Consider the following 26,868-nt stretch of genomic DNA (forward strand, 5'->3'; position numbering starts at 1 on the left):
GTCTCAGATAGAAAAAACATGAGCACAGAGCAATTTATTCTCTGGTTTATGGACTCTGCAGCACGGGGCATGGGTCACTTGCCTGGATCCTCTGGGCATATCTCACTTAATCAACGTCCTGCCGGCTCATGGGCTTGGCGCATTAGAGCACTTCTTTTTGTGGCCCGTGGCACATACTAGTTGTGTCTCCTCAGGGCTGTAACGCTTTTGTCTGGTGTCGGGTGGCCTGAGTGTGGGTGTTGGTGGTCTGTGCTGTACAGGAGATCAGACTAGATGATCTGGTGGTCCCTTCTGGCCTTAAACTCTATGACTCCAGGTCCTTCAGAGAGTGCAAGCAATTGACATGAGGGTCATGAGTGCTAGATGGTGTACTCGGCTCTGTGCTTTAGCAGGTTATTCCTTCATTGTCCATCACAGGTTTCCTTGCACTTTCCTCTGAGTGATCTGGTAGCGGTGATGGTCAGAGAGATGGTTGGGCTGCAGCGGTTCAGCTCTTCCAATTTCCTCTAAAAGATGTTTAAAAATTTACATAACGAGACAGCTCCCTATTGGCTACATACCCGTTTCTTCCTACTGAGATCAGCTATAGGTTATGCTTACTAACTGTCTCCAGTTCAGGCAGCAGAAAGAAAAATGATTATTAATTTTTGCCAAACACTGATCTTTGGTCAAACCGTGCCCCCCAATCATCCATGTACTTTCTCTGGGAGAGCAGAGCACAAGAGGCTTAATGGTTCATTCACTGTATCATGTATAGGAAGCCCTGGTCCTTGCCCCGAAGAGTTTATAATCTAAGGACAAGGAACAGATGAAAGGCGAGGAGCAGCAATATATCATACAAGTGAAGCGGTTATGATGATGGGAGGCACACGTCTCACCAGCTGTATTTTTGCTCTGATTATCTATTTATATTATAAAAGCTTAGTTTTAATTTGCATTGGATTTGGACCTTCCTGTCAACCTCTGCGAAATCCTGCTTCTTGCTAACTTGGGAGGAAAGTTAGTTTCAAGATGCAGGTAAACTTTAATGAAAGGGGAAGTCACTTTTGGATCCTTGAGAAGCGCCACTAGTGAGGGTGCTATGATAATCCCGGAAAATACCCCGGCCACCATTTTATAACTGGGGTTGCCTACTTTGAGACACTTAGGATCAGTTTTAGAAAGGCATTTAGGCACACAAAGGTGCAGATAGGTACCAAATTGTATTTACAAAAGTGTCTAAGTGCCTAGCACCCATTGAAATCAAGCAGAGCTGAGTGCCTAACTCACCTAGGTGCTTTTGAAAACTATCTGCACCTTTGTGCCTAAATATCTTTGACTATCTGGCCCCAAAATATAAGTAGCCAGGTTTTCAAAGGTGCTGAGCACTTGCAACTGCCATTGACTTTGGTACCAGAAAGCAGAAAATCAGGTCACCTGGTATATAGGTGCCCACCTATGGATGTAGGTGATTAACGGTAAGAACCCATGTTAGAAATGTCTGGGCTAAATGTCTGGCTGTGGCTGGCCCTGCACAGGTACATGTGGGGGATGGGTGGAGTGAGAAGGGGTGCAGAGAGCCATGCCCCAGCTTTCACAGTGCCTGTCACAATCAGCAGCATTCACCCTAGGGACAAAACATTTGCCTTGCTGGATCCGTCTCTATTCTGGTGTCCCTCCTCCGGCAATGGCCAATTCCGGATGCTTCAGAGCAAGGCCAAGCAATAGCAATTGTATAATAAAGTCTCCTAACTGGCAAAGACGTATCCTGCCCTGCAGGTAGAATTCCTATTGGACACCTGGAGGCAAGATGAAGCCTGACATATGTTAGGATGGCCTCAGGAATGTCTGATCTGGCTCTTACTCTTGCAAAAAAAATCCTCTCACCACCAGCAGCCTATAAACGTTTCCAATAAAACAGCATTTAAAAGAGGAGAGAGAACTGTAGCCTGCATCAGTGAAGGGAGGCCCTTTGCTTTAGTTCAGCTGGCACTCTTCCCCAGTGCTTATGTTAATTCTTCCTGCTGGGCAAAGGCAGGCTCAAGTTCCTTCTCTATCCCTGCAGCAAAATTTAGATAACTTCTCTGCCTAACATAGATGGTGCCCCGCACATGGGATTTTTGGTTGAGGTGATCTGAGTGACTCACTCCCAACTCCTCATCAACAAGGACCATGTGAACCAACAAACACACTGCCAGGGACACTGGTTACCACCCAGTGTGTAAAAGAAGAAATTACCGCGCTTCTCCGGCTGAAATTTACAGGAATCCTTCAGTCCATTCCTCCCCACCAAAAAAAGGCAGCCTGGTGATCCCTTCTGACTCCAGCTCAGGGCTCGCCCCACAATCTATGTTTGGTTGCATTTAAAAATACACCGCTACCTCGATATAACGCGATCCGATATAACACAAATTTGGATATAACGCGGTAAAGCAGTGCTCGGGGGGGGGGGGGGGGCTGCGCACTCCGGTGGATCAAAGCAAGTTCAATATAACACGGTTTCACCTATAACGCGGTAAGATTTTTTGGCTCCCAAGGACAGCGTTATATCGAGGTAGAGGTGTAGGTGGGAAAACCTGTAGACATGTTGATAATACTATTTAAAGACCCATGGTTTGAGTATCCTCTTCTATGTTGTATCTACTCAGAGGCCTTTGAGTGGAGACACATTGTTTGAGTGGAGACACATTGTCTTGACTGACAACTCCCTCCTGTCTGGAATCTCAGCCTATCATCTTGCCCATGCCCAACAAAAAATGCTACTGCTAAAATCATCTTCCTTCTCTCCCCTCTGCAGAGGCCAGATCATCCTCTGCCTCAGGGCAGCTTTATACTGCTCCAAGTAGTGCAAGGTTGCTTTAAATACAGTAGACCAAGCCCCTGGAGGATTTGCCCTGCTTGGGGGGTTCCCTTGCAGAGCTTTGGTAGTAGCTTCTACATCTCTCTTCCCATCCCTGCAACTGGAACAAGGGGCATGGCTGGGAGGAAGAAGATGTGGCCACGCTGCTCTATATACTCTGGTAAAACCTGGGTGCAATCAGGGATCCTTGAGGCTGTTGTCTCAGTGCAGAGCAGCCTCAGGATGGGAGGGGTTCTACAGATGAGCATCTGGTCCAAAATATCTCCGTTAGGTCCCTCTCCTCCTTTCTGTCAAGCTCAACTTCTAGGCTTTACACAGCTGCAGTCCTGTCTACATCTCTGTCATCGATTCCCACAAGTCGTCCTCTTCCTGCTGCCTATACTTCTCCCAGGCCTGCTTCCTCAGGCCTGATCCTGCAAAGACTAGCTCATGAGCTTACCTCTGTGGACTGTGAGTAACCATACTGAGCTCAATGGGACTACCCACATGAGTAAAGTTAGACATGGGCATTAGCCTTTCTACAATTGGAGCCTAAATGTCCCTTCTGTATTCCCCCCCCCCGCCCCGGTTTCCTCATCTTTCCTCCATGCTATCCCTTACTCTGGAAACACATCCTATGACCTCTTTCTCTTCAGCCTTTCAGCGTAATTTAGTACCTATGGGCAAGGATGGTGCCTTCATCTGTTGATGAACAGCATATAGTACAGTGATTTATAATTCATAGACTTTAAGGCATGATGGACTATTAGATCATCCACTCTGACTTCCTGCATAGCACTGGCCTTAGAATCACACCCAGTGACTTCTGCACTGAGCTCAGACACTTGTGTTTGCTCAAAACATCTCTTCTGGAATGTCTTCATTTGAAGTTGTCAAGAGAAGGAGAATCCATCCAGCAATGGTGCCCAATGAATAATAATAATAAAATACTAATGGAGGACACTGGTCTGCTTGGGTATTTTATAGAGCATGGGGATGGGTGGGCTGGTTAGGTAAAGTCGGGATGGAGCAACACAGGCTAGTGTTTTTTTATTAGTAGTAGTTTACATTCTATTGAATCAGAAGCAAAAGAACCAAACTACTACAAGAAAAGCTACTCACGCTGGTGGTGTTTCTTTTCCAGCTGAGGGAAGCTCATTAGAAAACCTGGTTGCCAAACAAGTCCAGAGAAGCTTTGGCTGAAGGCTGGAAGTATTTGGTTGAGGTTTGGAGTAGGTTCTTAAGACAGTCAAGTCAGTTTCTCCATTCCTAACCAGAAGTACTTACTCGTGTTAATCAGGGCCTGATCCTGAGCTTAGGCACCACTGAAAAGTGAAATAATGTGTTCATTTGGGGAGAGCACAGCAGGATGAGCCTTGATGCAAAGTCCACTGATGTCACTGGGAGTTTTCCCATTTACTTCAGTAGTTTCTGGATCAGTCCCCTACACGTGTTACATTGTAACTCTGTACATAGCCGCAGTGCTCTAGTCCACAGACTATGTCGAAGGGGTCTGTGAACAGCTGTCATTGAATCCATAAACTAGTTATTATGGTAGACACAGCCGTCAAAGCAATCCTTTCTATCTGTGAGAGTTATCACACAGAGAATATACTTACTCTGGGAAGTAATCTAAATGTAATCAACACAAGTTATTAATCTAAATGAAGAGTAATCATCATTTTATTGAACTGCTTATGAACACTGTGACAGCACACCACATAAGGGGGAGTGTCTCTAAGTCTATGGTATGTGAAAGGAATTTGCAGCATTTGGTAGCATGTGGCAGAGAGGTCTAGGATATAAATACCGTAGGATGCCCTGTTGGCTGCATAAGCTATTGCTGGCTTCATTTCCCTAGCATGCATAGAGAGTCGGTTGGAAATTTTCTGAAGGAATGTTTTCCTATCAGAAAATGACGATTTGTGGAAAGAGAAACATTCCATGGGAATAGGTCTATTACGATTAAACCTTTGATGGAAACCAGGTGTCATGGAGCAGGGCATGGGCAGTCTTGCCTAGTGGTCAGAGCTGGAGTCAGCGGCAGGAACCAAACAGACTCGGAGGGGACTGGAGTAGAGCAGGGGCATGGCTGGGAACAAGGCAGGCACAGGAGAGATCGCAGCCACTGGCCTTAAGAGCCCAAACCACCTGAGTGACTGAAAGGCAATTAGGGTGTTCAGCTGCAAGGCAGCTCCCTGGCCTCAGGCTCAGCCGCAGGCACTTGACAGAAACTTGCCTTGTTTCCTGTCAGCGAGCCTGCCTGCCCACCTGCCTCCCCCAAGCTCTCCTACTCCTCAGCAGCCCTGGCTCCCAGGCACACTGCCCGCTGGGCTGCCATGGAGGCAGGGCTTCCAGGCTCCTCCACAGCCCACCTGGAAGTCGACCCGGGAGTCTGGGCTTCCCGACTCCTGGGTTCTGCAGCAGCCTGACTCAGCAGGCAGCCATAGTAATAACAAAGCAACCCCCCCCCCCCACCGCATCTAACAAATCATAAAACCAATAATCCCCACCCTGTCACACTTAGCAACACATGGTTATGCCATATCACCAGTTAAAACGTCGCTATAAGTAGTGGTATAGAGGCACTTACCACCATCCTGGTGTGAGAAGCTCTGTAAAGACACAAATATGGGGATCAGTTAGGCCTTCATGTGATGCGAAGTCTCCAAGTTTTTACTCTAGAATTATCTTGGGTTTGCTGTGTGCCTCTTTGAGGCTTATAAAGCGGGAGAGAACTACTGAGCTCTGAGGCTATATGTCTACACAATGGTAGCAGCAGCAGATAGGGAATGGGTAGCTACATGCTGCCGTGGAAAGCAGGCTACGTGTAGCAATATGTGAAAGACTCAGGCAGGCAGGAGGCAGCGGGGAAAAGACTCAGCCCCTGCCAGAGCCTTTCCCCCACCATTGCAGTCTTTGCCTGCAGTAGGAAAAAGCTCCACCCATGGGACACCACGCTGCTAAATCCAGCAGTGTAAACAAGGAGTTCTGGCTTGGGTGAATAGAGAGCTGTGCAGAGTATAAACTCTCCTATGTACCCACACCCTTCAGGTGTGACTTTCCTCACCTATGCCGTGTGTTGCCAGCTACACTGCTATTCACACCAATGCTGGGAGGCGACGCGTGTACATAGTCTACACACTGCCAACAGAAGTGTGCAGAGAAGCTGTACCTTGAGGGTAGCTGGGTGGTGAGAGGAAGGGGATACTTAGTGTCATTGACATGACAACACCTGCTGGTCAAGGTAAAAAGAAATATTCAAGAGTGTGGCATGTGGTCTGGATCCTCCGCTGGAGGATACCACAAATGAGTGACCCCAACAAAGGGAAGAATACGCACCCAGCGACTATAGGAGAGATTGTCTACGTACGGGTGCGCTTCTGGACTGGCTGAGGGGGTCATTTCTCTCCAACCAGACTTTTTATTATCTGGCTGCTGTCTCCTTAAGTATGGCTGCAGGATTCCTGCACTTTCACTCCAGTGAAATGGAGAGACCCCCACCACTCCCTGAATACCAATGGCACACCCTAAAAAAGCCTAGGAAGTCCAGCACTCTTTGGAAAGGCAGATGAGTAGCAAAATAACCTGCCCTAGATAGGTGGGTTTGAAAGCACTGGAGTTATTTTGATCTTGCTCAGTTCACTTCTTATTAGACTCTCCACAGCTATTCTCCCGCTGTGCAAAGACATATAACACTGCAAACGCTGCTTTCAATCAGTATTACACCTTGGCTTCACTCTCTTTGAGACTGTATCTTTTTTTGTACCTTTTGAAAGTCCTCAAAGGATTTCTCTGTCTCCTTTAGTTTCTCCAAGATGATTTGCTCTTTGGCAGATATCTGGGATTCTTCACTTTCTAGCTTCTCTATTTCTTGTTCCAGCCTGGAAGACATGGGAAAACCATCCATCATTTATTTCAATGGGATACTAGATATCTGAAGGCAGCATCACCCCGGTAAGTGAGCATTGGCTTCCTAGCTGTGAAGGTATTAATCAGGATCTTAAATAGGTCAGGAGACAGCGGGGGAGTTTCAAAATCTTGTTCAAAAATGGTTTCTTGGCAATAGGCAGAGGCTAGAGGGAAGACCGGGCGTACAGCATTTGTGGTATAGAAAGGTCTATGTCAAAAAGATGGGAATTTTGGATGTGATCAACTTTTCTCAGAACATTTGTCTGTTAAATTAACACCCCCCACTTCCTGCTCCATTTTGGAAATCTCAGTAGGGCAGGTATATAAACATGCAATAATACTTGGAGGAATAAATATCTCCAAATCCTTCCACACCAAAAAGGACGGAACTGGAAGCAGCTGCTGGAGATTGGCAGGGCACCAGCCCCATTGACAGGATTTCCTGAGCCTGCGTGGTGCTCACTTCCAGCAGACAGGGCCTTCACTCGGGTCGGATTCTTGGTTTCATTTTTCTACCTTTCCCATTGTTTTTTGATGATAATGGGGGCAGAGCCCTATCAGCCTGAGGTAATACATACCATGACCTGCCTAGAAAAGCCCTGGAGAGTGATCCTTAGAGATGCAAAATACCCACAGTGCTCACTGATTTCATTGAGAGTTGTGGGCTCTCAGCACTCTTCATAGTAGGGCCAGAATGATGTTATATTGTAGCTATCTAGGGCCAGATCCTCCACTGGTGTAAGTCAGCCTCACGCATTGACTTCAGTGGTTTACACCAATGGAGGATCTAGTTCAGAACTTTTCTGTAGATGACATACCTAACTGATATACAACATTATCACTATTTCTGCACCATCCTTAAAAAAAATTAATTGCCATATTGAATGTTTGATTTGAGCAAAAGCCAAAGCTTCAAAACAGGGATGTCTAAAGTTCAGAAAGCCCCCTGACTTCAGTGAGAGCTATGGTTGTCCAGCACCTCTTATTCAAGTGCCTCAGAATGGATGTAGGAGTCTCACTTTAGGCACCGAAATGTGAAAGTTTTGGCCTCTATTTCTTTTCTCGCCGGGCTACAAGACAGACAGCATGTCTGAGAATACATTACACAGGAGAGTCAGCCCATCACTGACCAAAAAGCACTCTTTAGAAGACTCCTAACTCAACAAATACATTGGAAATGGACATCAGCAGAACCAGAGTACTAGTCACAAGATGGCTAGCTCCTGTCCTTTCTTTTCCCTTGGCAATCAATGCTCAGTTATCCAGGCATGTTTATACCTCAAAGATGAAGATATATGAATTCCTTTTACCCTGAGGCCTGATGAATTTACACTGCGGAGATGGGTGCACACATATTCGTTTTTTGGTGACATCAGTGGTTTGCAGCATTCCATATTACAAAGTCTGTAATACTGTTTTCTGCTAGCCAAATGATTTCAGGTGGTAGGTAGGGAAAAAGAATGTGCGTCTGACAAAGCCAGAAAATTGCAATGGGAGAATTAACTCCTTTCCCCTTTTAAACAAACCAGAACTAGTCAATCTATTATCCTACTGAAGTTAATGGAATAAGATGTTACTCAAGTATGAGTAAGGGTATCTAAATATGACCCATAATAATGGAGGGTGGTATTAAGTGCATCATTTCCTGAATACCAGTTCAGATCTTTGGAGAAGAAGTTTGTCATGGCTGATTCAAGCCAGAAGAGAAAGTTTCTTTCAGCCACAAAAAAAAAAAAAAAAAAAAAGGCGCTCAGCCTTTGCTTTGATTTTCTTTTATTGCTTAGTGGGCTGTTTGCTGTCTCAGTTTTACTCTGTGATGTCTTTTTCCCCTCTCCTCCCATTCTCTCCCAAAGTCCCTACTGCTTTCACGCCAGACTGCCTGCCTGCTGCCCCAGTTAAAAGAACAATCAGGCAGAGGCAACAGTAGATCAACCTCTTTCTGACAGCACATATTGTTCTTTAACCCCTTCTTCGATTCTCTTAAGAAGCAGTAAGAGCAACAAGAGGGGAGAAAGAAACTAGGGGGGAGCTATCAGGGGAGATCGCTGAAGATGGAGGGACATGGATTTTTAGTCTGACACTAAATAAGAATGCCTGTAACCGCGGCCACCAGTATAACGGCACAACTCCATTAAAGGCAATGGAGATATGCTGATTTACACCAGCTGAGAATCTAGCCCTAAACTGGGTACTCTGAAGAGCTGGTCCACTCTTGAGAAAAATCTGTCTGGTCAGCTGAAATGCTGGACCTCCAGTCCCTGCTCTTCCTCATTACGAACGATCTGAGCAGTGCTGGCCGTTCCAGGAATGTCCAGGTAAGATGTACCTCATGTGCTGCTAAACGGAGCAGATACATTCAGCGCAGTGACAATGTGTCACATTCCTTGCAGTACCCACGACTGTGAGGCACCTCCCTACCACCTGCCCTCAGCATGAAGAAGTCTAGGGCCGCTCCTGGACGCAGTGCGCTGAGGCTCCGGGAGACGTGGGGGTAAGCATGGACCTGCCACAGGCAACACAAGAACTTCCCTCCAGGCTTCCGCAGGCCTCGTTCTTTGACGAGTTAGTGATGGGCTCACTCTCACCCCGAGTTCTCCGAGCATCCCCAGTAGTGTCCAGTCCCTTCTCCACTGGGCACTTGCAGCATTACCAAACCCGTCGTTCCCAAAGGAACAACTTACTAGTTACACCCTGGAACACAGCTTCTGCATAACACGCGGCACTTAGATAGATTTATAGTGAAAACAAGATGAAGTTTATTTAACAAAGAACAGAGATTCATATGGTTGCAAACGGGTATAAGGGAAACAAAGGGTATGCATAAAACACAATTATAGTACACATTCTAGAACAGGGGCGGGCAAACTTTTTGGCCTGAGGGCCACATTTGGGTGGGCAAATTGTATGCAGGGCCATGAATATAGGGCTGTGGGAGGGAGTGCGGGTGGGGGTGCAGGAAGAGGCTCAGGGCAAGGGGTTGGGGTGCAGGAAGTGTGCGGGGTGTGGCAGGGGGCTCAGGGCAGGGGGTTCGGGTGTGGGGTGCATGAGGGGGCTGGGGTGCAAGAGGGTGTGGAGTGCAGGAGGGGTCTCAGGGCAGGGGGTTGGGGTGCAGGCTCCAGCCCGGCACTGCTTACTTTGGGTGGCAGTGGCGCTAAGGCAGGTAGGGAGCCGCTCCTGGAAGTGGCCAGCATGTCCGGCAGAGGCTACTGGGGGTGGGGTGCAGCAGGCGCCTCTGCCACACGCTGCCCTCGCCTGTGGGTACCCCTGAAGCTCCCACTGGCCATGATTTCCCATTCCCGGTCAATGGGAGCTGCAGGGGGCGGTGCCTGCAGGCGAGGGTAGCACACAGAGCCCTCTGCCCTCCACCCCTCCCAGGGGCTGCAGGGATGTGGTGCCAGCCACTTCCGGGAGTGGCGCGGGGCCATGGCAGGCAGGGAGCCTGCCTTAGCCCTGCTGCGCATGGGGCTCGCAGTCCCACGGGCTGGATTGAAAGCCCTGTCAGGCCAGATCCAGCCCCCGGGTTGTAGTTTGCCCTCCCTATTCTAGAGCCTAAACTTAGCTAACAAGGTGCCCTCTTCTCCTCCCGCTCAGAGCCGCATGGTAAGGGGGCGGGGCTGTGAGCTCCGGGGGGCTGAGCGGCAGGAGCTCAGGTCCTGCTGGAGCCACACTGCTGCAGCGCTGTCCAGGGCCGCTCCTGGACGCAGTGCGCTGAGGCTCCGGGAGACGTGGGGGTAAGCAGCATGGTCAAGGGCCAGGGCCAGGTTGGTTGGATAAGGGGCAGGGAGTCCTGGGGACAGTCAGGGGACAGGGGGGGTTGGATGGGGCAGAGGTTCTGTGGGGGGCGGTCAGGGGATGGGGAACGGGAGGTTGGATCGTGGGCATTCCAGGGGTCTGTCAGGACTCGAAAGGGGGGTGGGGCCCTGGAGTGGTGACTGGGGAGGGGTTTCAGGGGGCGGTCAGGGGCCAAGGAGCAGGATGGCTCGGGGATTCTGAGGGTGGGAAGTCAGGGGGCAGGAAGTGGTTTGGGGTCGGATAGGGGGCAGGGCCAGGCTGTTTGGGGAGGAACAGGCTTCCCTACCTGACCCTTCATACAATTTTGGAACCTCGATGTGACCCTTGGGCCAAAAAGTTTGCCCACATCTGCCCTAAGGTCTCAAAAAAAAAAAAGTGGCTTTGCATTTTAATTTAATCACATGATACACTTTATATAGAAAACCCGCGTTCGCTCGCAGCATGCGTCCCCATTACTGCGGCACCATTGATCCTTCCCTCCGACTACTATTCTAGCAAATTCTTTGACTTATAAGCAGCCAGGGTAGGCGTGCCCAGCGCAGTGTCTATGGTGTTTGTAATCTTTGTTGCATGCACTCTACTGAAACAGCATAACAAGGCCGTGGCTTTACGTTTTAATTCAATCGTATGACACCCCCTTTTAATTTTAAAATATGGATCGGTTCGTTGTTAAGATAAGAAAAGGAGCAGACAAGCTGTTCATGTGAAAGAGCCTTTTTGAAACTAGCACATGTAAAAAACAAACTAAGAAGTACAATGTCCCAACAGTGCCTCGACTCACTCATGATTTTATACATTGAACAAGAATTGGCTTCGTCAGTTAATTACAATTATGTGATTGAGGAATTTAAGTCCATAACACCTGGTGAGCGACATCTCATTCTCTAGGACAGGAAGATGAAGGAACCTTAATCTATTTTGGTCAATTTGGGTTAGTTCGTTATCTGGTTAAAGATAAAGATCATGAAAATTGACTGTATCTTTGTATATGCCTGGTTATCACTACAGCAAAAATTTGGAATTTTGTTTCATTTTTTAAGTAAAGTTTAGTTGTTAATTTAAAAAAATTAAGTTTAGTTAAGTTTTAGTTTCTTTAGTTTGTTTGATGAATAAAAAGAATGTCCTTTATGATTGAGAATTCAATAAATGTTCACCTTAAAAAAAAATTCCCTAGGTGCACACCCTAATGAAATGTGCTGTGCACATCTACGTGGGCAATGCTTCTTGATGTTGCCAAATCATAACAAAGTGATATAAAGTAAAATTTAGAGCATACATTTTGCAAGATATTCTCCCTCCTGTGCACGATGGTCGTGACAGATACTTCAACGTCTATTTTAATTTCTGTCGCAGTTCAAATTGTTCCGCAACACACGGGGTACATGAAGAATTTTTCAATTAACTACCTGTGATGGGCTGGATCACAGAAACCCCCTGGGAGCTGCCACCTGAGGTGCCCAGACTACTTCTACCTCTGCTTTCCCTCCAGCTCAGGACTCCAGCACCCTGTCTTGCTGAGCCCGACACTCCCGTCTGCTCCAACAAAGACCTAGGGTCTGAATTACTTGCCCCAGAGCTGCAGGTTTACCTGAAAGCAGCTAACATGAGTGTTCCTGTCTTTAACACTCAGATGCCCAACTCCCAATGGGGTCTAAACCCAAATAAATCCATTTTACCCTGTATAAAGCGTATACAGGGTAAACTCATAAACTGTTCGCCCTCTAAAACACTGATAGAGAGATATGCACAGCTGTTTGCTCCCCCCCGCCCCCAGGTATTAATACACACTCTGAGTTAATTAATTAGTAAAAAGTGATTTTATTAAATATAGAAAGTAGGATTTAAGTGTTTCCAAGTAGTAACGGACAGAACAAAATAAGTCACCGAGCCAAATAAAATAAAATGCACAAATCTATGTCTAATCGAACTGAACACAGATAAGAGCCTCACCAGTTCCAGAATGCTCCCTTTTACAGACTAATCTCTTTTTAGCCTGGGTCCAACAACCACTCACACCCCTTGCACACTATCCTTTGTTCTAGTTTCTTTCAAGTATCCTGGGAGGTAGGGAGGCTCTCTCTTTAGTCAGCTGAAGACCACCATGGAGGGGTCTCCCAGGGGTTTAAATAGACTTTTTCTTGTGGGTGGAGACCCTCCTCCTCATTCCTATGCACAGTCCAGCTCCAAGATGGAGTTTAGGAGTTACCTGGGCAAGTCACATGTCCATGCATGATTCCCAGTTTTTACAGGTAGCATCCATTGTTTACATGCTACCTTGAACATCCTCAAATAGACTTCTTATGTGGATTGGAGCATTCCAAGATTCATTGTCTGTTGTGTATTTGGTTGTCATGGTTTTTGTTGCTATGGCAACTGAGTTAGATTATTATGGGTTAGCTCAACCGGTTTCAACCGGCTGAGTGAGCTCTCTGTATATCTGTAAATAAAATGGAGGTTTTGGTTAGCTGCCTGCTCTCTGGCCTCAAGTGATTGCTTCCTACACCGGCTGCCCCAAGGATATAACATTGTCCTTTAAGTGTCTCTTGATTAGGTACTTAACTTCAACATTCCTTTCTTCAGGAACTGACCACATGTTCTACTAAGGTTATTTAGAAATCAAGCCAGTACACAGCCAATATTTATAACTTCGAATACAAAAATGATACATGCATGCAGATAGGATTAATAGATTCAGTAGATCATATTCCAGTTGTGTAATATGCCCATAAAGCATTATGGGGTAAAGTGTCACACCTACCTAACAAAATGAAAGATACCAAGGGAATTAATTTGTCTGCAGGCATCATCACATAGTCAACGATCGTAGGGGTTAGAAAAATGAAACGTACATATATTTCAGGATTTGAGAAGAGAAAGCAGAAGAAAGCTAGACAGACAAGAAGAAAAGGGAAAAAGAACTCTTCACAAATTTCTTCAGGCACAATCCAAGTCAAGTCAGTTGACTGAGTTGAGCGATGCTGACATTCAAGGATCTTCAGAGGTGGGAAGTGAAAGTGTGTTGTAAGAGAAAAAGAAAAGGCGGTGTGTGAGGAACCAAAATATTACCACATTCAAAAAACAATGTTATGGTTGTTGTGGAGGAAGAGAAGGAAATCCAGACTCTTTGGATAGACAGTGGAGAACACAGCGGTAACACTGCTACAACTGAGAAACTGGTACAGTCGACTAGTCCTGCTTCTATAGATGGGAATGACGAAGAAGAGTTGTGCAGAAATAACCCAGTCTCTTGGAAGTACCTAGATATAAAGAAAAGAGATCTTATTGTATTGAAGGGTCTAGCACATAAGCCGGAAAACTTTCCTCGTGATTCTTTTGGCAGGAAATTGCCGATAACAGTTTTTTCTAAACATCTGAGTAATGGTGAATGTATTGAAAGAGACTGGATGGTGTGGAGTAAAGATGCTGCAGCAATATTTTGTTTTCCCTGCAGTCTCTACAGAAGTGAAACTCAAACTAACCAATTGCATCATTCAAAATTTGTTGAAGGCGGAATTGCCGATAATTGGAAAAAGGTTTACGAGAAAATCAAGAGTCATGAAGAAAACGCTTTTGAGCAATTACATTAAGTGAAAGGAATTATTTCAGAAACTCAGTGATAAAAGAGGCATTGATGCAGCATTACAGCATAGTATTAAACAGGAGGAGGAAAAATGGTGTAAAATATTAACTGTTGTTTTTGACGTAATACTTTTCCTAGTAAAGAATAATCTGCCATTTCATGGTAGCCATTCTACTGTTGATTATGATGACTGTGGGCTTTTCTTGTCAACACTGAAGCTTGGGCAGGTACACTAGTGAGGTGAAACAACATCTAGAGATGGTAGCTCAATGCAGAGAGTCTGGTCGAAGAATGCAGGCTCACTACCTGTCATGGCATAGTCAGAATGAGTTCTTGAAACTGTGTGGGCAGAAAGATTTAAACTCTATTCTTGAAGAGGTAAGAAAAGCCCAATATTTCAGCATTGTTGTTGATGGTACACCTGATGTTTCACACACAGAACAGTTAGTTTTTATTCTCAGATACGTTATGCAAAAAAAACAGAAATTGGGATGTGCACGAAAGATTTGTTGAACTAGTAGATTTTGAAAAGAAGACTGGCGCAGATATAGCAGAACAGAAAAAGGTTTTTTAAAGACTGTGAATTAGAACTATCTTGGTGCAGAGGGCAGGGATATGACAATGCCTCTAACATGTCAGGAAAATGTTAGGGAGGAAAGACAAGAATTTTGGAAGAAAATGCCCATGCCTATTTTTTTCCATGCAGCGCTCACACGTGGAACCTCTGTGGCACCCATGCTATGGAAACCAGTGTAGAGGTAAAAACATATTTTGGAAATGTTCAGAAACTCTATAAAGTATTTGCTCTTTGCCCTGCAAGATGGAAAATTTTGCAGACCACTGTGAACATATCTCTTCACTGTGTATCTAAAACTAGGTGGAGCGCAAGAGTTGATGCTGTTAGCCTCCTAATAAAAAAATCACACCGGCATGCTGGAAAGTTTAATTAAATTTGAAGAGGAGCTTCATTTAACTCCCAAAATCCAGGCAGATATTGACTTTTTGATTAAGTGGCTTAAGTAATTTGAATTTGTACTTCTTACTACAATATGGTTTAAAGTGCTTCAGTGTATTGATGATAAGAACAAGGTCTTACAAAGTGCCAAATTAACAATGGAAGAGGGAACTAAACACGTAAGCAACTTAGTCAAGGAAATTCAGACAATGAAAGATTTTTGGCCAATTTTTTTTTGACGAAGCCAAACAAGTCACTTCAAGCAGTGATGAGCTGCCAAAATCATAACAACCGGTTCCCTCCTCACCCCAGGAGGAATCATGCCCCCCCCCGCGGACTCCTGCCCCAACCAACCCCCCGCATTCCTTGATGCCCCCCCCAGGGACCCTTGCTCCATCCACCCCCCTTCCCTGTACCCTGAGTACCCTCAGCCACCCCATCCAACCCCTCCTCTCATTCCTGATGGACCCCCAGGACCCCTGCCCCATCCAACCCCCCGTTCTCTCTGTCCCCTGACTGCCCCTGGAACTCTTGCCCCTGACTGCCTCCCACCACCCCATCCAACCCCTGATCCTTTCTGACTGCCCCACCAGGACCCTGGCCCCCGTTCAATCCCCCTGTTCCCTGCCCTCTGACCCCCCACCCCCAAACTCCCCTACCCTCTCTCCCCAACACCCCCTCCCTGCCCCCTTACCGCGCTGCCTGGACCTGGCTGGGCCGGGACAGGAGTCATGCGGCCGGAGCCGGAGGATGCGGTGGGAGCCCGGCGGCCGGAGCCAGGTGGCTGGCCGGGTGGAGCCAGGGAGGGCTGCGGCCAGAGCTGGAGCTGGGCAGCCGGGGCCGCCGCCACGCCCAGACCCGCGCTGCCGGAGCCCGGCCCCCTGGCAAAACAGCAGGGGCGGCTGGAGCCACGGGGCCAGGCCGGGCCGGAGGTGGGGGGCCGTGTCCAGAGCCGGGCATCCCGGTAGGTGGGGTCACAGCATGGCCGGGGGGGGGTGCGGCCGGAGCCGGGAGGCCGGAGCCGGGCGGCCAGGAGGGGGATTCGGGGGGGGGTCGGGGAGGGTCGCGGCCGGGGACGGGGGGGACGCGGGGCCTTGCCGCGGCTGGTGAGGGTCGGGCGGGGACCCGGACAATGGGGTGGGGGGGCCGCGGCTGGGGAGGGTTGGGCGGGGGGTGGCCGGGCAGGGTCGCGGCCGGGAACGGGGGGGGGACGCGGCCAGGGCCGGGGAGGGTCGTTGCGGGGCCGGGGAGGGTCGGGGCCGGGCGGGGACCCAGGGACAGGGGTGGGAGCGGGGCCGGGTGGCCGGGCAGGGTCGCGGCCGGGAACGCGGGGGAGGGGACGCGGCCGGGGCCGGGGAGGGTCGGGCAGGGACGCGGGGAGGGGGGGGGGCACGGCCGGGTGGCCGGGGACGCGGAGCTGGAGCTGGGTGGCCAGGGAGGGTTGCGGTCAGGGAGGCGGGGACGGGCCGCGGCCGGAGACCGGCCGGGGCACGGGGACCCCCCTAGTTTCCTACCTCAGCGTCGTCTTCCTGGGCCGGGGAAGCCTGCTTGCTTCTCAGCCCTCCCAGGCTTCCCGCGCGAACAGCTGATTCGCGGGAAGCTGTGGGGGAGGAGAAGCAAGGAGGAGCATTCATGGCAGGAGGTGGAGGCAGAGCTGAGGTGAGCTGGGGCCGGGCAGCAGGGAGGGAGCGCTTGTTAAATTTAAATGCCCTTTTAGAACCAGTTTGTCCCACGGGGAACAACCGGTTCTAAAGGGGGCTTCTAAATTTAACAACCGGTTCGCGCGATCCGGTGCGAACCGGCTGCAGCTCACCACTGGCTTCAAGCCTCGGCATTGACCCAAAAATGAAAAGTGACTCAAGGATCTGGAGGAACAAGCGATTCTTTGACGACACAGGGGATGCAGTTTATACATTTGACTCTCCCGATATTCAGTTCAAAGTACAGGTGTTCTTCCCGACAATGGATTTGCTTCTATCAGAGCTAGGAGGTCATGGCGAAGGAATGGCTGAAGTCTCATATTTATTTTCACCCATTATGGATCCGCCAGATAAAGTGGATTAATCTTCTATAGAAAATGTTGTTGACACTTTGGCCACAGCATATCCAAAAGTCCTCCAGAGAGAAGATCTTAAAGAGGAACTTAGAATCTTTACAAAATAAAAGAAGATTCCAACTTAAGAGTTGATGGACATATAACCTCTGCACTTACAGTTCTTAATGCTCTCTTCAAAAAAGGGTTGGAAAATGTGTTTCCACAGATTTGTATTTGTTTACGAGTACTAACAGTGTTGCCAGTGTCGGGTAGCATCGGGAGAGCATGCATTTAGTAAGCTAACATTGATTAAAAATCGTTTGCATTCAGACACCAGGGAAGAAAGGCTGAACCATTTGCTCACTTTGAGCATAGAATATGAAATGGCCAAAGATATACATTTTGATGACATTATTAATGAGTTCGCCAAAATGAAAGCAAGGAAAAAAATTTGCAGCTGTATAATTAATGTTCAGAACAATTTGTAAAAAAAGATTTCATAAGAAGCATTATGTAATTGCAAATGTATACATATTATTAAAGCATTTAATGATTTTAAATAATGTATCTTGTGTATTTTCAAATGATTAATAATTAATTTTTGAATGTATTTCACTGGTTATTTTTTACATTTCCAAATACATGTTATTATAGTATTGCAACTTTTTTTTATGGAAGGGGCCCCCCGAAATTGCTTTGCCCCAGGCCTCCTGAATCCTCTGGGTGGCCCTGGTGAATGGGCATCCATTGTGAACCATACAATACTCACTTTTCATACACGACCAGCCAGAGAGAGAGAGGGGCCTGGTCTACACTGGGGGGAGTGTCGATGTAAGATACGTAACTTCAGCTACAGGAATACCGTAGCTGAAGTCGAAGTATCTTATTCCGACTTACCTCCTGTCCTCACCGCGCGGGATCGACGTCCGCGGCTCCCCCGCTGACTCTGCTACCGCCGCTCGCTCCGGCGGAGTTCCGGAGTTGACGGGGAACATGTTCGGGGATCGATATATCGCGTCTAGATGAGACACGATATATCGATCCCCGATAAATCGATCGCTACCCGCCGATACGGCGGGTAGTCTGGACATACCCAGAGAAGCATCTCTTCCTGCCTGCCTGCCATGAATATGTGGCTCACTTTTTGGTGACCTGCCTTAACTCCAAGACCTAGAGAACATAGATAGATAGATAGATAGATAGATAGATAGATAGATAGATAGATAATTTATCTATCTATCTATCTATCTATCTATACATACACACACACACACACACACACAATTCCTCACCTATTTTCCATGCATACATCTAACAATGAGTCTAGCCACCAGTGCAACACAGTCTTTCATCAGAGCCCTTACAGGACAGTATTTGGTAAACTAGTATGCAGATCCTAGACCCAAGGGAACCCTGTAACCCTTATGCACCCCTGGGCCCTCTGTCAGTTGGTACAAAGAGGTTACTGAATCATGCTATTGAGGGATAACAGCAGCACAGAGGTGATCTACCTTGTGTGAAGGCCCATGTTAAGTTTCCAGTTATGCCTGAAATAGTATTACCTCATTATTTGCGGCATTCTCTATGCTTACTAGAGTGACGTCATGTTACCGAGTTATCTAAGGCAATTAAAAAGTTGAAGGGAAACCAGAGAACACATGTATTTATTTGTAATGTGCGCTTCACTGTATTATCCAGGTGTCACATACGTTATGAGAAAGCAGTCATTCTGCCACAGAGGACTGCATTCTCTTGCTTAAGCTACATTTTTAGCTGGTGACCTATTCTTGAAGAGCCAGTAGTGAAAGGGTTAAAGTGCGGGACAAGCCGTGCTTTGCGGTCTGTATTTCTGTGCTAATTCCAAGGCTTTGGAAATGGTGTGCGCGCGCGTTTGTGTGGGGTCTGTATTCTTTTGTAGTTCATGATATACAATGAACACATGCGGACCTGAATTTAACAACAAAACAAAACACACTTACATAACATTTGTGATCTGATTATAATGACCACAATCTAAGCTGTAATAAACCCAGCTACAGTACACACACCCCTTTTATACTATACAATTAAGCGATGGCCTGGTTACTGCCCTGGTCTAATGTGGTTTGAGAAGAATTGTCTAGGTAACCGTTGGACTGGGAACAACTGTATTAGTTAAGAACTGAATCTCCCCATGAAAGAGAAGAGTTCCAGCCCCATCCCCGAGCAAGGGAAGAAGAGACACTTCTACACAGGTACCACAGCCATCTCTGGGGTGACAGCCACCATCTTGGCCAACACACCACAGACCTGTAGCGTTAAAAGCATGGGTTGATATAGCTTGAGCTAAAGAGGCAGGCTGTCAAGCTGAGAACTCTAACAGACCCATATCCCCTGGAGGCCGAGGAGGCACACAAAAAATGCAGTTCTCACTTCAGTGGACTTTACTCCTGCTTATCCCAGGGTCTCTCTACAGTTAGCTCAGCGACTATCCTTGGTTCTAGTCCTGACGGGACTTTGGCCATCCCATAGAAGCAGACAACGTGGAGGAGTCGGTTTTATTCTATGCAGGTTCTTGTATTGTTCTGGCAGGGCTAAGCATTGAATCCTTATCGCCTATATCCCAGGTCGCTGTCATAACCACAAAACCACCTGTCTGCTCTAAGAAATGTGCTGGTCCCATAGCAGGGGTTAACAGCAGAGCCACACAGCTGGAAACCAAGAATCTTAACCTGCTCCACCATTTATCTATGTGCCACATCCACTAATAGTGCCTTCTCTGCAGTGACCTCAGACAGACCAGGAGAGGTGCATGGGTTTGCGGCAGTCACTTCTTAGTAGAATGCCCCCCATTTTGGGGGAATACAAAATAAAACAAAAAAAACCCTCACCCCACACTGGTGACTCCGGCAGCACCTTTCCCTGGGGCTGGGACTCCAGGCATTGGAACCTGGTCCAAGGAGTTGCAGAGCCACTCAGGTTTGGCCCAGCTGTCCCTCTGCCCCATCATGACAGAGGGGCAGCCAGGCCAAAATGGAGTGAGTGGCATTGCAACCTGGCGCATGGGGTCACATCACCTCTCACTCAAATTTGGCTTGGCTGACACTCTGTCATGATGTGGCAGAACGGCAGCTGGGCCAAATCTGCGTGGCCCTGCAACCACATGCACCAGGTCACAATACCTGGAGCAGGAAGCCAGGCCCACCCCCACAGGTCAGGAGCCACAGCTGCAAGGTGAGTGCTGGATAGATCGCTTTGCAATCTCCGTTCTCTCCCCCTTCCCACACAATCTCCCCTCCCATCTCATCCCCTGAGGAGGGACAGAACCTGACCCCTGCTCATGGATAAAATGAATAACATGAAATTCCTGAAAAATAAATTAGGAAAATTATAAAAATTAAAAAGAATTCCATGGGGCTCTATTTATTAGAACACAGACATGGTTTAGCTTCTACACTAGCTAGTTTCCCCAGCAAACCTTGTCACTTGTGCCAAAACCATCAGAATCCTTTGTAGAGATCAATACAGTCCATTAAAAAGGGTGAAAGCTGCTTGATTCCATACTGAGCTTGAATTTATGTGCCAGAGTTGAGGAGTCTGATGTGTCCTAGCTTAGCTTTCAGCCCCTCTGCAAAAGTTCTTCCTTTTGATTCTATTCTTCTTGAAAACTTGACACTATGCACCTTATACTTTCCAAAAGGGTGTTGTTTACTGAGCAAAGCTGCTAATCAACAGCTGCAAACTTAATTAACACTTGGAGAAGGGACTAAAACCTCCAGGAGAATATATTATCACCAATCAGTGCTTGTAAATTAGATACAGGCACAGCACTGGACAAGTAGCTGTGGCAGCATGTGTGTAAGGTTTCCTAAATGCATAGGGAAAGTACCTTTCTCCTATGACCAAGCAAAAGATGTTGGCTGGTCTTCGTTAAATAAGAACTTGTAGGGGACAGTGGGAAATCTAGATTAAAACCAATTATCATTAATTAGCAATCATGCACGTTTGTAAAGCTTTGCATCAAGGGTGAAGAATATTTGTTTTGAGTCAGTTGGTAAAATGCTGCCTGCTCAGGAAATGGAGGGTTGTGTGGTGAGCTAATGCAAGAGCTTTGATGTGGAATTGCAGAAGCTAGAGATGGATAAAGCCCGTACATAATCAAGTCCCTCGCCCTGCCCAGGCAAGAGGGTCTGTATGCTGACTTTGTCTAGTGTTTTGTCCAGTCTGAAATCTTAAATTTCCCAAGCCATGGGATTTCCACCATTTCCCAGGGAGACTAGTCCACCATCTAGCAGTACTTCCTCATACTCTGCCTGAATTTTCTTTTTCTTAATGTCATTTCCTTCTCCTAGTTTTATCTCCTTGGCTCACCCTAAACACCCTCATATCATTCCTTCCTGGTGTTTATACCCTTCAGATATATGGAGCCTGGTACCAGGTCTCCTCTCTTCAGAGTTCCCTTCCCACTGTATATACATAGGGCCAGATTCTGCCACTCTTGTTCCAGTGGAATAATGCCTGACTTTGGGCTAGATTGTATGCAGTTCTTGTAGCCCTGTCGGTCCCAGGATGCTAGAGAGACAAGGTGGATGAAGTGATATCTTTTATTCAGCCAACTTCGCTGGTGAGAAAGATGTGCTTTCGCGCGTACACAGAGCGATCAAAATGGTCAGACATGTAGATGAACATAACTTGTTGGGGAAGAATCAACATCGTTTTTGTAAAGGGAAATCATGCCTCAGCAATCTACTAGAATTCTTTGAGGGGGTCAACAAGCATGTGGACAATGGGGATCCAGTGGATATTGTGTACTTAGATTTTCAGAAAGCCTTTGACAAGGTCCCTCACCAAAGGCTCTTAAGCAAAGTAAGCTGTCATGGGATAAGAGGGAAGGTCCTCTCATGGATTGGTAACTGGTTAAAAGATAGGAACAAAGGGTTGAAATAAATGGTCAGTTTTCAGACTGGAGAGAGGTTAATAGTGGTGTTCCCCACTGGTCTGTACTGGGCCCAGTCCTATTCAACATACTCATAAATGATTTGGAAAAAGGGATAAATAGTGAGGTGGCAAAATTTGCAGATGATACAAAACTACCCAAGATAATTAAGTCCCAGGCAGACTGTGAAGAGCTACAAAAGGATCACTCAAAACTGGGTGACTGGGCAACAAAATGGCAGATGAAATTCAATGTTGATAAATGCAAAGTAATGCACATTGGAAAACATAATCCCAACTATACATATACAATGATGAGATCTAAATTAGCTGTTACCACTCAAGAAAGAGATCTTGGAGTCATTGTGGATAGTTTGCTGAAAACATCCACTCAATGTGCAGTGGCAGTCAAAAAAGCGAACAGAATGTTGGGAATCATTAGGAAAGGGATAGTAAGACAGAAAATATCATATTGCCTCTACATAAATCTATGGTAGAGCCACACCTTGAATACTGCATGCAGATGTGGTCGCCCCAAAAATATATATTGGACTTAGAAAAGGTTCAGAAAAGGGCAACAAAAATGATTAGGGGTTTGGAATGGCTTCTGTATGAGAAGAGATTAATAAGACTGGGACTTTTCAGCTAGGAAAAGAGATGACTAAAGAGGGATATGATTGAGGTCCATACAATCATGACTGGTGTAGAGAAAGTAAATAAGGAAGTGTTATTTACTCCTTCTCATAACACATGAGCTAGGGGTCACCTGATGAAATGAATAGGCAGCAGGTTTAAAACAAACAAAAGGAAGTATTTCTTCATACAATTCACAGCCAACCTGTGGAACTCTTTGCCAAAGGATGTTGTGAAGGCCAAGACTATAACAGGGCTTTAAAAAAAAGAACTAGATAAGTTCATGGAGAATAGGTCCATCAATGACTATTAGCCAGGATGGGCAGGGATGGTGTCCCTAGCCTCTGTTTGTCAGAAGCTGGGAATGGGCGACAGGGGATGGATCACTTGATGATTACCAGTTCTGTTCATTCCCTCTGGGGCACCTGGCAGTGGCCACTGTCAGCAGACAGGATACCGGGCTAGATGGACCTTTGGTCTGACTCAGTATGGCCATTCTTATGTTATGCTTTGTTCCTACCCTTAAGATTAACCAGTACTTTGGTTTAAGCAAGCTGTCTGGTCACTCTGTTCCTCACTGGTCATAGATCCCAAAGGGAAGAACTGTAGGTGCCGAATCCAGTTGGATCTATTGGGTGAGCACAGCTGAAACACAGGGTACTGGACCACAGGGTCCAGACTAAGAGAGGTAGTATCCCATGTTTCCACGTCAGGAGTGGTGCAGACGTGAGGCCTGACGCTAGACAGGGGATAGATGTGGGGCAGGCGCTGTAACAGTGAAAAGAGCACATTGCTGCTATGCACTTGGAAAGTCATTTAGGCTTATTGGCAGATGCTAGTTGTTCTGCTGTACGCGACACGCTGTTATTTATAGATTGGGATAGAGCCAGATATAAAGAGAGACCAATCCAGGGATGACTTCTGAGAGCTCATTCTGCAGTAATGTATCATTACTGGCTACCATAGTGTTACCCAATGTTGGAGCATTATACACGATGAGAAAAATCGGTTATGTGGCAGTGGTTGTCTCTTCCATCCAACAACCTGCCATTTAACTCAGTGAGGGGGAAACTTTTTGGCCTGAGGGCCACATCGGGTTTCTGAAATTGTATGGAGGGCCAGTTAGGGGAGGCTGTGCTTCCCCAAACAGCCAGGCATGGCCCAGCCCCCGCCCATCCAACCCCCCTGTTCTCTGTCCCCTGACGGCCCCCCTGGGACCCCTGCCCCATCCACCCCTCCCTGTCCCCTGACCACCCCCAGACCTCTCACCCCTGACTGCCCCCCCCACCCTATCCAACCCCTCCTCTCATTCCTGACTGCCCCCCTGGGACCCTGCCCCATCCAACCACCCCTTCTCCCTGACTGCCCCCAGAACCCCTGCCCCTGACTGCCCCCCGCTGCCCCATCCAACCCTTCCTGACTGCCCTCCCGGGACCCCTGCCCCCATTCAACACCCCTGTTCCCCACTGTCTGAGCACCCTGACCCTTATCCACACCCCCGCCCCCTGACCACCACACTGAACTCCCCTGCCCTCTATCCAACCCCCCTGCTCGCTGCCCCCTTACTGCGCTGCCAGGACAGAGCACAGGACAGACAGCCACACCGCCCAGCTGGAGCCAGCCACACCATCGTGCAGCACAGAGCACCGGGTCAGGCCGGGCTCTGCAGCTGCTCTGCCTGGCAACAGCTGAGGCTGCGGGGAAGGGGGAACAGGGGAGGGGCCGGGTACTAGCCTCCCAGGACAGAAGCTCAGAGGCCGGGCAGGAGGGTCCCGCGGGCCATAGTTTGCCCACCTCTGATTTAACCACTTTCAGGCCAGGTCTTTTCCATGCCGTTCAAATATATATGGACACGATGAAGATATGAGTCCAAATTCACACCTGACAACAGTGGGCTAGACTCCATTGGCCTCAATGGAGCTCAGCCTACTGGGCTAATGCTCATTTGGCCTTGGGATTATGAAGGTGTAATAAGGAAGTATTCAGAAAAAGTATAATTAACTTCCTGAGAGAGAAAGGTTAAGAAATAGTGTAGTAGCTAAAAACCTCTTGCTGAGAAGGGTGAAATATTTGCACCACGTAGTTAACAGCTTTTAATGTTGTATGCGGAGTTGCTGTAGCTGTGTTGGTCCCAGGATATTAGACAGACAAGGTGGGTGAGGTAATATCTTTTATAGGGCCAGCTTCTGTTGGTGAGAGAGAAGCTTTTGAGCTTCAGGTCTGTGTAAGCTCGAAAGCCTGGATCTGTCACCAGCAGAAGTTGGCCCAATAAAAGATATTACCTCACCCACCTTGTCTCTCGAACAGCTTTTAAAACACTTCAGTGGTAATAAGAGTTCCAGTGGGGATAAAGGAGTTGGGCCTGTGTGTCCCATCACCACTTATCATAACTAGTAGTATTATCACAGCTCTAGAGGCCCAGCTGAGGTCAAGGTCCCACGGTGCTAGGTGCTGGACATACACATACTGAGAGACAAAGTCTGCCCTGAAGAGCTCACAGTCTAAATAGGCAAGACAGAGGGTGGCAAAAGCATTTAAACCCCCATTTTACAGGTGGGAAGTGTGGCTCAGAAAGATCAATTGAATTTTGTTCAATATCCCCACAGGGAGACTGGGGCAGAGTCTGAAACAGAACCTGGGTCTCCCTCATCCTACCCCAGTGCTTTAACACCCCTCCCCCCGCTAAACAGCTGTGACAAGCCAGGCGGTGTAAGCCCAGGAAGTGAACCTGCACAGGAGGGCTTTTCGACAGCTGTTTAATCTCTGTCCTTATGGAAAATTACAGCTTCCTTCCGATGGGGCTATATAGCGGGGTGGTCACCCGCTCCGGCCGTAAAGGGCTTAAAACAGCCCAGGAGAGGGCTGTGCTGGGAGCAAGCAGTTCCCAGGCTGACTGGGGAAGCAGGCTCAGCTGTGGTCATGCCCCAATCAGGGCTCAGGGGCCCTTATAAGGGGGCAGTTGGCTAGGAGCAGAGTCAGTCTCTCTCTGCCTCTAGAGAGGGAAGGGCCTGGCTGTTTTGGAGCTCACAGGGTACCTAGAGTGGAGCAGGGCTGGGAGAAGGCCAGGGGAGCTGGGGAGTTCCGGCCTGGAAACCCCCCAGGCTGCAGGCCTTGTTAAAGGCCGGAAAGGGTACTGGGCTTGCAGAGGGCAGCCCAAGGGTAGGGAGAGGCAGCAGGTCCAAACCCCCCTTGCCGGTGATGAGTGGCTTGTACACTGCAGTCTGCCCCAGGGGGCTAGATGGTGACTGGCAGTAGCCTGATGGTGAGGTGGGGATAGTGGGTGGGGGTTCCCCTGGGTGGGGAGACTCAGATACTCTGGGGGTACTGCCAGGGGGCAGCGGGGCCTGGGAGGGCCAGCGAAAGGCAAGACACCAGCCAGCAGAGGGCGCTCCGGAGGCTGGCGAGCTAACTCCCCGGGAAACCAGCAGGAGGCGCTGCGGAGATGAGCATTGCCCCGTTACAAGCTACAATAGAAAAGTAATGAGCTTCTGGAAGCCCCAGGCCCAAAAACTACAGACCTGAGCTACCTCCAGCACAAAGCCAAACAGATGGAAGCTAGTAGGGAAACATGTCTATTTGCCGGAAGCCACTGACCTCCCTAACCCCAGAGGGTAGCGGGGGTGGGGGGTATAGGAAAGCTGCCTGCAATAGGAATAGAGTGGCACTCCATACCTTTCCTATACCTTCCCACTACCCACTGGGGGAATCAGGTACCCGCTGCTAATTAGGCTTGTCAGCATTTGCCCAAGGAACTGCTCTTTTCTTAAATCTTAATTGTTGGATAGCTGGAAGTGGCTGCAGAGCTTCTGGATACCCGGAGGCAGGTATTTAACCCTTTGTTTGCTGGACACTCTCTGAGGTTCATCCTGTCACACACCACAGGAAGATAACTGAATTGTTCGGCAGCCGAGGAGCCAGCTAAACACTGAAGTTGATTTAGTGCAAGTGAAAGGTGCTGGCTTGAGAGCCCTAGAGACTGAAAAAGCAGCAAAGAGCCCTGTGGCACCTTATAGACTAACAGATGTATTGGAGCATGAGCTTTTGTGGGTGAATACCCACTTTGTCAGATGCATGTGACGGATGCATGTGACATACATCTCACGAAGTGGGTATTCATCCACGAAAGCTCATGCTCCAATACGTCTGTTAGCCTATAAGGTGCCACAGGACTCTTTGGTGCTTTTACAGATCCAGACTAACATGGCTACCCCTCTGATGCTAGAGACTGA

The 26,868-nt window shown here is 47.9% G+C and overlaps 1 protein-coding gene across 1 annotated transcript in view; it reads right to left on the bottom strand.

The window, feature by feature from the left end:
• Positions 1 to 20,587, bottom strand: part of PALM2AKAP2 (PALM2 and AKAP2 fusion) — a 253,860-nt gene extending 233,273 nt beyond the window's left edge. The window contains exons 1-3 of the mRNA XM_045020799.1: positions 20,550 to 20,587; positions 6,588 to 6,702; positions 5,412 to 5,433 (exon numbers count right to left, since the gene is read on the bottom strand). Of these exons, the coding sequence (XP_044876734.1) occupies positions 5,412 to 5,433; positions 6,588 to 6,702; positions 20,550 to 20,572 (160 nt within the window). The 5' untranslated portion in view covers positions 20,573 to 20,587. The remainder of the gene's footprint in view (positions 1 to 5,411; positions 5,434 to 6,587; positions 6,703 to 20,549) is intronic.
• Positions 20,588 to 26,868: the final 6,281 nt, after the last annotated feature.

This window comes from Mauremys mutica, chromosome 6 (assembly GCF_020497125.1).
Source record: "Mauremys mutica isolate MM-2020 ecotype Southern chromosome 6, ASM2049712v1, whole genome shotgun sequence".
NCBI classification, from domain to species: Eukaryota; Metazoa; Chordata; order Testudines; family Geoemydidae; genus Mauremys; species Mauremys mutica.